The 9543-nt window shown below is 51.0% G+C and overlaps 1 protein-coding gene across 2 annotated transcripts in view; it reads left to right on the plus strand.

Moving 5' to 3' along the window:
- The first annotated feature begins 606 nt into the window (after nt 1–606).
- mybphb (myosin binding protein Hb) overlaps nt 607–9543 on the plus strand; it is a 10000-nt gene continuing 1063 nt past the window's right edge. The window contains exons 1-11 of one of the 2 annotated variants that reach the window (XM_080000903.1): nt 607–915; nt 2143–2211; nt 2462–2596; nt 3128–3295; nt 4715–4803; nt 4886–5081; nt 5762–5901; nt 6183–6342; nt 6748–6884; nt 8924–9110; nt 9273–9326. In XM_080000903.1, coding sequence (XP_079857029.1) covers nt 684–915; nt 2143–2211; nt 2462–2596; nt 3128–3295; nt 4715–4803; nt 4886–5081; nt 5762–5901; nt 6183–6342; nt 6748–6884; nt 8924–9110; nt 9273–9304 — 1545 coding nt within the window. In that variant the 5' untranslated portion in view covers nt 607–683 and the 3' untranslated portion in view covers nt 9305–9326. The remainder of the gene's footprint in view (nt 916–2142; nt 2212–2461; nt 2597–3127; nt 3296–4714; nt 4804–4885; nt 5082–5761; nt 5902–6182; nt 6343–6747; nt 6885–8923; nt 9111–9272; nt 9327–9543) is intronic. The other variant, XM_080000904.1, reaches the window with a different exon arrangement.

Genomic DNA, 9543 nt, shown 5'->3' on the forward strand with positions numbered 1-9543 from the left:
ACATGTTAATACATGTAATATTCATAAAAATATATTTGAACATGTAAAATCTATTTACGTTTATTTTCATTATTTTTAACTATTATTTTGCTGCGGGCCCCCTGCAGTATCTCTGAGGACCACTAGGGGGGCCACGGACTCCAGTTTGTGAGGCCCCGAGAGGGTGGGAACGTGGCCCCACTCAATTTTAAAAAGTTATTACAAATGTTTTTTTCTTTTTATTTAATTTTTTTTTTAAGTAAAAATGTCAAATACATTAACCGATCGATGAATTATTAATTGTTTTCCGCGGACAACTGGCAATTACTCATAGGACTGGGCCATAGGCGGGCCGCGGACCCCCGTTTGGGAACCACACTCCCTGAGAAGGTGGAGCAGCAGCATGTCTTTTGTGTGTGTGTGGGGGGGGGGACATAAATGTATTTATTTTTTATATTTGCTTATTGAAAATTTGACAGAAACAAGTAAATCAAAGGAAATGAATTATTTTTCCGCGGACCGCCTGTAATTCCTGCAAGGACCCCCTAGGGGAGCCGCGGACCCCCCATTTGGGCCCCAGACTCCCTGGGAGGGTGGGCGAGCGGCCCGCCGAGCCCTATAAAAGCCCCTCGCTCCCACCGGAATGCCGGCATTGGATCTAGTTGGAGGACCTACTGCGCTGGGAATCAGCTGATACCGTCACCATGCCGGCCAAACCTGCCCCGATCAAGAAGGCGGCAAAGAAAGAGCTCCCCAAGAAGGCGGAGAAGGCCCCCGAGCCGGTCCCCGAACCGGCCCCCGCCCCGGAGCCGGCCGCCGAGCCCGCACCGGCCGAGGCTCCACCCGCGGAGGGAGGAGAAGCCCCGGCGGAGGGAGAGGCGCCTGCGGCGCCCCCAGCAGAGGAGCCCAAGGCCCCCACACCTCCACCCCCAGATGGTAAAACAGGAGTTAAACAGTATGACATTGAAAGCACACTGTTAAAAAAAAAAAAAAAAGTTTCATTCTCAGCTTATATTTATCATCCATCGTATTGCATCTTAATTTATCAATGAATATTTTTTTTTAATAATAAAGATAAGATGAGATATAACAACATATTGCATATTGCTCCACCTTCTGTTTATTATTATGAATTGATGAATGTGTTATTAATTATGCACTGATTAATGCATAGGTTTTCGATACATTTCTGGTTACGTAATTAACCCATCATGCACAGCGGCATCATCTCCCCGTGATGGTCGTTTCTGCATCATTTCTTGACATTTAACATGGGCTGCACAACGTCGAGATGTTCAGCCGCTCCTGGAGCAGCGTGTCGCTCTTGGTTGCGAGGGCGGCGATGCCTTTGTTCACCAAAGCATCTGACCCTGGAATAATCCTCTTCCACTGACCAATCCACTTGTTTTTGCTGCCGCACATCAGCCAGCCACCGGTCGGGCTTTAGAGGAGCCTTGTGTTTATTAAAGCGTGCTCATGCGTCTGCGCTGTGCTAACGCTCCCTCGCACGAATGCACCTCATTGACACATTCTCACTCTTGCATCCAAACATGAATATATGCATATCCCTAAATCGAACGATGATCGCCATGAACTCCTGCATGTGCTCTGCTGACCCTCCCACCTTCCATCTTGGTTGCAGCACGCCAAACGCGATTCGTGCGGGCGGCTCCCAAACATATGTTGCTTAGCTCGGGGCCCTGCTGACGCACGCTATTAATAATACGTTAACATTTTACAATGGCCACCGGTTGCCTCCTCCTCCCTCCTCCCACCGTGGCAGAAGGAGCTGCCGCCGTCACCGCTGACCCCGAAGCACCTGTCGGTGGTAAATCGACATGTGAGAGCAGCCATGTTCCCCACCACGCCTCTCCGTCTCTCTCTCTCTGTCTCTCTCTCTCTCTCTCTCTGTGTATTTTGACAACTGAGATGCATGCGGAATGTGGTTTGCCGATTGGGCTATGCCATTGACTAACAGTGACAGTAACAGCGATGCTAAACATCCCCACCGCCGCACGGGGACGAGCAGAGGGCCGCGATGCGGAGGGGGGGGATCAGAGCTTTGATCGCGGAACGTTATGCTCTGATGGTGTTTTGTCTTTTTACGCCGCCGCCACCTGCGCCCGCGGCCACACTGACGCCTAAATGCCTATTTAACACCAGCTGAAGCTGCTGAAGCACCCGCGTCGGGAGAGCCTAAAGCGCCGTCGCCTCCTCCACCCCCGCCCAAAGGTAAACCCCCAAAACCCTCCGCGCCACGCTGAGGGGGGAAGCTTCCCCCACGGCCAGCCCCACAGCGACACGCCCACCATTGATTCCCCTTTCTTCCTGTCACGGTGTAAAAATCTTGTCTCGTGTCGTCACCTCGGCTGACCTCCAGCCTCAAGTCTGTTAAGTGTCACTGATCAATAAACGACTGCGCATCGCGTTTCCACAGGTTTTGACCCGTCTCTCCTGTTTTTATTCCCTCGCGTTACTCAAGAGCCCACGAGCGCTCCTCTGGACCTGTTCATCGAGGACAAGAACGACACCTCGGTCACCATCATTTGGAGTCAGCCCGAGACCATCGGTAACTCCGGCCTGGACGGATACGACGTCGAGATCTGCAAGGACGGAGGTAAGTCCCCTCTCCCACGTGGCGTTTCGGTTCGAGGTGTCACACCGCTGTGGATCTCGTTCAGTTGTCCGAGCTACCCTTTTCCCCTCTATCTCCGCGGGCCATCTTTAAATCAACCCGAAAACGTCGCATATTTGCGCTTTGATCGGGGCCGGCCGCCATCGGTTTAGCACCTGTCCCCAAAGTGTCACCGGCGAATTTATATCCTGGGCTACCTGACCCCTCCCTATAAGGGAAGAGGCATTTCAGGAACTGCTGCCGTCTCGCTGGAGCTCCCGCTTTTAGATCCCCGGCTCGCGTCAGCAGCACTTTCCTGTCGGCTTGATTGGGCAACGGAGGCACGCTATCGTCCCGCTAACCCAACATCTCAAGACGTATCCGTCACACATTTCAAAAAAAACCCCAGAAATATGAAGTAGAAGCCAATACACCCTGTCCGTCTTGGATCGCTGATGTTGTTATAATTTGCACGCAGAAAATGTGATTCCTTTGTTTTGCAACCATTAAAAAAAAACCCGTGTCCACTTCCAGCCGAGGACTGGAAGGCCGTGAACGAGGAGCTGCACAAGTCCTGCCGCTACGTGATCAAGAACCAAACCACCGGCGACCGCCTGAAGATCCGCGTGGTGGCCGTGAACGCCGGAGGCCGCAGCCCCCCGGTGTCCCTCCCCGAGCCCATCCTGGTGAAGGAGGTGGCTGGTAAGCGCTCTCTCGGGGACGCTCCGTCGCATTTCCCCCGCCGATCGACTGAAGGATTTTCCGAATTGAAACATCGACGGACGCTACCTAGTTAACGCAGCCGCCCGGGCCCCAGAGAGAGCATTAAAAAGTCTTTACGATCGCATTGGCAGGGCTGAAAGACTGCGCGAGGCCATTTGTCATTATAATAGTCCAGACCTTTTAGCAATAAGAAATCAAACTGTGAGATCCCAGGCCTCTCATGGTTTTGGAGCCCTGTTCCCTGGTCTATTTCCATCGAACCAAACCCCAGAGTAAGGAGGTGCGGGTGAACTTAGAGGGCTTCCAAAGGCGGAGCCGCGCCGTTGCGGCCCCCCAAAGTAAAAAAAATAAATAAAGAATCAACTTGTGCGTAATGGAGAGTCCAGGAGGGGGAGCGCAACCTGAGAATATTTCGCCCATGCACGTCCGCGTCACAACCTCCCCGTGTCGGGCCCCCCCAAGCGTTACGAGCGGTTTCCGAAGCCAACGCGCTCCCAGGCCTCTGGAAAAAATAGTCGGGATGTGTCTCCTATTAACACAGATTTGTTCCCGCCGAAGGTTTGGCATCGCGGCGTGTCCGTCGGGGGCAGGCATGCGGCGGAGGTGTAAGGCCGCCCCGGCTGAGATCGATTGCGACAAGTGATCCGGCTGTAAACGGTCCGGGGCGGGCGGGGGGCGTGGGGCCGGGGGGCCGGGGTTGGGACGGGGAGCCGTACATTCCAGGGTGTTCACCCCGCGGGCCGGGGCCACGTACTGGGCGCGGCTGGAGCGTTGCCGCTTGTCGTCTGCAGGTCTCCGGTCGTCCCTGAAGACAAGCAGAGATTCGTTTTTTAATTTAGAAGATGCCACGGTCTTAGCAGGCATTAGACCCATCGAGATGCACCGAGTGACCTGCTCCAACTGTCAGTTCTAAACTCTTCTCTGTTGGTTAAATTCATTTTAGGTAGCCCAGCTATTTCCCGTCGCCTCACGGTTTCACGACGCCAGTGCCTCCTTATTAGTCCAATATTGAAAGTAGTTCCAAGCCTTTCACTAATGGTTTATGGGATTTTATTATGGGTCCATTATTGAAATACACTGTGCTAATTTAAGAAGTAACTGTAGCTCCTAATCATGACTTGGCCTGCGTGCGAAAGCAGTGTACGCCAGCTTTTTTTAGAGTCTGGCTCAACAGGTGGCTCGTTTCCACCAAATCTCTTTTAGAGTTTCCCCCGGGAGAAGGAAAAAAAATAAATCGCGTCATCACCGGCATTAGGACTATTTCCCATGTGTTTTTGATTTTGCAACAGTTTTTCCACAGCGGAACGAACGCGGTCGCCCCGGGCGCAATGGTATGCGTTGGCCGGAATAATAATAATAAATAAAAATTAAAAAAAAAACCCCGTTTGATCTTGACAGATCGCCCCAAGGTCCGCCTGCCCCGTTTCCTCAGACAGAGATACGTTGCCCACGTGGGGGACAAGATCAACCTCACCATACCCTTCACCGTAAGTCGGCTCACCACAGCAAGCCGGAGCGACGCCCGTCTCCCCCCCCCCCCCCTTTAAACGCCTCGCTCCTCTCCGCCAGGGCAAGCCCAAGCCCGTGGTCTCCTGGTCGAAGAACGGCCAGCCCCTCGACACCAAGAGGGTGAACGTCCGCACCAGCGACAGGGACAGCATCCTCTTCATCCGCACCTCCGAGAGGGAGGACTCCGGCGTCTACGAGATGTGCGTCAAGGTGGACGACTTCGAGGACAAGTCCAGCCTCATCCTCCAGATCGTCGGTGAGTCAGATGACCCCGCCCGGCGTTTTATTTTTATTTATTTTTTTCCTGTTTTTTTTTTTCGAATTCAAGACTTCGGGCGGGTTTTCCCCAAACCTCCGATGACTATAGATACGTGAACAGGAGGCGGGTTTTTATTGAGAATCACGTCACTCAGAGTTACAATTTACTCGATGAGATTTGGATTTGGATTCAACTTGAGTCGATTACATTGGATTGGATTGGATACAACTGGATTAAAGTCGATTCAATTGGATTCGATTACATTAGACGATCAAAGTAGAGTAGATTGGATTAGAGTACATTCGATTATATTAGATTGGATTATAGTAGAGAACATTGGATTCGATTATATTAGAGTATGTCTGATTTGATTAGAGTAGGGTATACTGGATTCGATTGGATGAGAGCACATTCGACTGGATTAGATTCAGTTTGTGTAGAATAGATGAGATTGGATTAGTTTGGATCGGATTTCATCAGATAGCTAATGCAACAGAGATGAGTCCATCAGATATTAGGGACGATTCATCGTCGCAGAACAGGACCCCGGTCGATCTATAATTTGGGGGCACCCTTCATGGAAAAGGTGAGTGATATTTTTCCCCCAGTTTCTGTGGGCGGCAGCGGTCGCCCACGTTACTCAATAACCCGATCTGCGTTTGATTTACGGCCGGCAGAGCTGCCCGGGCCTCCCGCCAGCTTGAAGATCGTGGACACCTGGGGCTTCAACGTGGCCCTGGAGTGGACTGTGCCCAAAGACAGCGGAAACACAGACATCACAGGGTACACCATCCAAAAGGCCGACAAGAAGACCGGAGTGAGTACTGGGAGGTCTCGGATTACAGCATCAAAACGGAGGCTGAATAACCGATTGTTGTCTGGGATTATTATTGGGTGTTAGATACCGATGATAAATTATTACTGGATGAACATTCAAACCTCAGTTCTCCTTCGGGTAGTTTGTCATTGGTTTACATCAAATATCATCTATCCTTCTATCGCTCTCTCTCTCTCTCTCTCTCTCTCTCTATATATATATATATATATATATATATATATATATAAAAATATATTTTTTTTTTAATTGCCGTTCCGTAGGACTGGTACACCGTTCTGGAGAATTACCACCGGCTCAACGCCACCATCTCTGACCTCATCATGGGAAACACCTACAAGTTCAGGGTGTTCGCCCAGAATAAGGTTGGAATCAGCGAGGACGCCGTGAGCTGCAAGGAAGAGGCCAAGATCCTGAAGACAGGTCACTGTCGTCTATTTCACACATGTATTTCCCATGTATAGGTTAATTTCTCCTTCCGTTTGCCCGTTCCAGGGAAGTGCATGGAATTGATAATGGTTTTAATTACCTTTGAATGCACCACTGTTGTGTGACTCATTTTCTTTTGTTTCGTTTTATTTTTTATTTTTTTTTGCAACCATATCATTATTTTTAAGAATATAAGAATATTTCCTATATCGTTTGCTTGGCTCCCAGGCATATATTTGTCACCTTGTAGACATACAGTACTGCGCACTCATTTCAATGCCATTTAGATCAATCAAAATAACACTTATTGTAGATAAAAACCCATAAACCAAAGAGGCTTAATTAGGAACCTTCTTCGGTAAACTAACTTACGGACTCCCTTACCCCGCTGTCCTCCAGGTATCGAGTACAAACCTCCCGAGTACCATGAGCGCGACGTCAGCGAGGCCCCCAAGTTCACCACCGCTCTGTCCGACAGAGCCACCACCGTGGGCTACAGCACCAAGCTGCTGTGCTCTGTCAGGGGGCAGCCGAAGGTGTGTAAGCCAGTGTGGCAGTTTCGCCTACTTGGGTGGCGCGTTCAGGGACCTTCAGCACAAAGACAGACGACGACCACCACCACCAAGCAGACAACAAAAATGAAAAAAAAAAAAAAAAAAATCCTAAAACAGACTCTGAAACATGGTTGCTATACACGAAATCGACAGACTCTGACGCAGGGTTCCTTTATCTTAAAATAATTAAACACCGGACTCTGAAACAGGGTTCCCATACCTTAAACCAACAAAAGTCGAAAAAAAATGTTTTAATGGTTCTAGGGGACCTGGTTCCCCGGAGCAGCACAGTCGACCGGCCTCCGTCCCTCAGGGCGACGACAAACTTCCCTCTCCTCCCTTCCAGAGCGTAGGGCCTCAGGCTGCTGTGCTGGCCGGTGGAGGCGTGGCCGGACTTGGCTGTTGCGGGGGCTGCTCAGAGGGGTGGCCTGGCTGCTGGGCTGCCGGATGGCCCCGGCGGCGGCTGCTGGGTGGAGGAGCCAGCTGCCGGAGGTTACCCATGGTGGCTGCTTCTCCCCCGGTCCTCCGCCGGGCACCCTGGGTGCTGCTGCTGCCATTCGGGAGAGGGTTGGTGCTGGGGGTGCCCATTGACCTGCCAGGGCGTCTTTGGACAGACCTTCTGTGTCCCTTCCCCATGCCGGAGAGTCCCTGTTTAGGTGCAGTGTGGCAGTTTCGCTTACAACGCACCACCCAAGTGCCGTGTTCAGGGACCTCCGGCGCAGAGACACAGAAGACGGAATTATACCAGGAGCAGATGGAGATGTTTCATGACACGGGCTCCTCTCCCGAGTGGGTGTGGGGATGGGGCTTTTACCAGCCACTCGGATCCCAATTACCTAGAGCCAGTTCAGGTGTTGCTGCTCAAACCACCCCATCCCCACACCATAGCCAGCTTTTTGAATTCCTAACGTTCAGCAGATGTAGTGCCTCACTGCTAATCCCAGACTAATCTCCAATGAGAAAACAGTCGACCTCTCACTCCTCTCCTGGTCCTGTGGCGGCTCGCCCGATGCCTCCGCTGCCGCCGGAGCTTGTTTTACGATGCTTCTCATGGACGGACATCCAGTAGCCGAGTGATTGGGATTGTCAAGGCTTAGAAAATGTGACGGGTTAAACAGGCTTTAACTAATGTTCTGTATTGTCTTTTGGGTGAGACTGGCGGCCGCGACGCCAACTGCCTGACAGTATGCTCAAGCCCATTCCCAGCTGCCCTGTGCCAGCTTGATCAACACTTGGTGAAGGGATGTATTAAAGAAACATCGCTGTCAGTGTATTTACTAGTGAGCTAAGAATTTCCCCCATTTAGCAGGAATGGGACTGAATCCAACAACTACACCATCTTAGTCTTATTATTATTGTACATTCTCTGATGGTGTAAATGAAATAACGTCGGAGTTTAACTATTGAACCACTTTGCTGGGGCCCCCCTGGAGCCTCTTGAAGGACCGCTAGGGGTCACAGGGCCCCACGTTGAGAACCCCCTGTTTTCGAGCAATGGCAGCAGTGTGGCGAGAATCCCTGACCAACACGGGGAGAACTTGCAGACTCCACATGGAAAAGCCCCAGTGGGCTGGACCTGGAACACTGGAAAGCTTGAAGTCTCATCCTCATCTGGCTCAGGGAGACGACGAGCGGCAGTGACGGTCGTTTGCGGCGTGGCCATCAGGACGCTCTGGCATCGGCGGAGCTGGAATTCTCCGCCTTTAAGCTCTGTTTATTATGGTACCAGGGGTGAGGGGAGCAGTAGGTTAGGGGGCAGCAGCTCACAGTGGGAGAAGGGTCAGATGTGTAACATTCCTGCACCCGCCCCCCCGCGCCATTAAAACTAACACTGAGGGGAAGGAGTTCTGAACCCGACTTTAACACATAACCCATATTTTATCAATTTAAACTGAAATGAGGGAAACGTGTTTTTTAACAGGGTTTTCATGTCTGAGTGGCGTGCCGTCGGGAATGAACCTCCAGCGCGCTTTCACCATGATTTCAGTCCTGAGCCTCCGTGTCTCCTCCTCTCTGCGCAGCCTAAGATCCAGTGGATGAAGAACCAGATGATCATCGGGGACGACCCCAAGTACAGACAGATCTGCGTGCAGGGCATCTGCTCCCTGGAGATCCGCAAGCCGGGCAACTTCGACGGCGGCGTGTACGCCTGCAGAGCCAAGAACGACCACGGAGAGGTCACCGTCTCCTGCAAGCTGGAGGTCAAACGTGAGTGAGGGCTTCGAGATAAGACAGGACAAGATAACGCTCCTGTAAAGGCTCCTAAATCATCGCCTTGTGTGTGACATGGGATTGGGTGGCTGCATTCACACGCGCTATGACTAAACATTGAACACAAACATTTCCTCTCTTTTTTTTTCTCCACTACAGAGCCAGTGATCGCAGATGCAGATAAGAAATAGGTCGTTGTTTTCATCCTTGCAGGTTGGTTGGTTTCATGTGTATGAGTGCTCACCTTTGCATATTTGCTGAATTGCACCCTGGAGTTGGATGGTGAGGCATAGAAATGTAGGTCAAATGCAAATTTGAATTTCAAATTTATAAACCATGTAGTATAAATATTTAAATATTACGCTCATTTGGGTTTGAGTCTCATTTCTGTCTCCTTCTAACCCACGGTTCGGCTGCATACTGTGAATAA

This window comes from Zeus faber (genome assembly GCF_960531495.2).
Source record: "Zeus faber genome assembly, chromosome: 5".
Taxonomy (NCBI): Eukaryota; Metazoa; Chordata; class Actinopteri; order Zeiformes; family Zeidae; genus Zeus; species Zeus faber.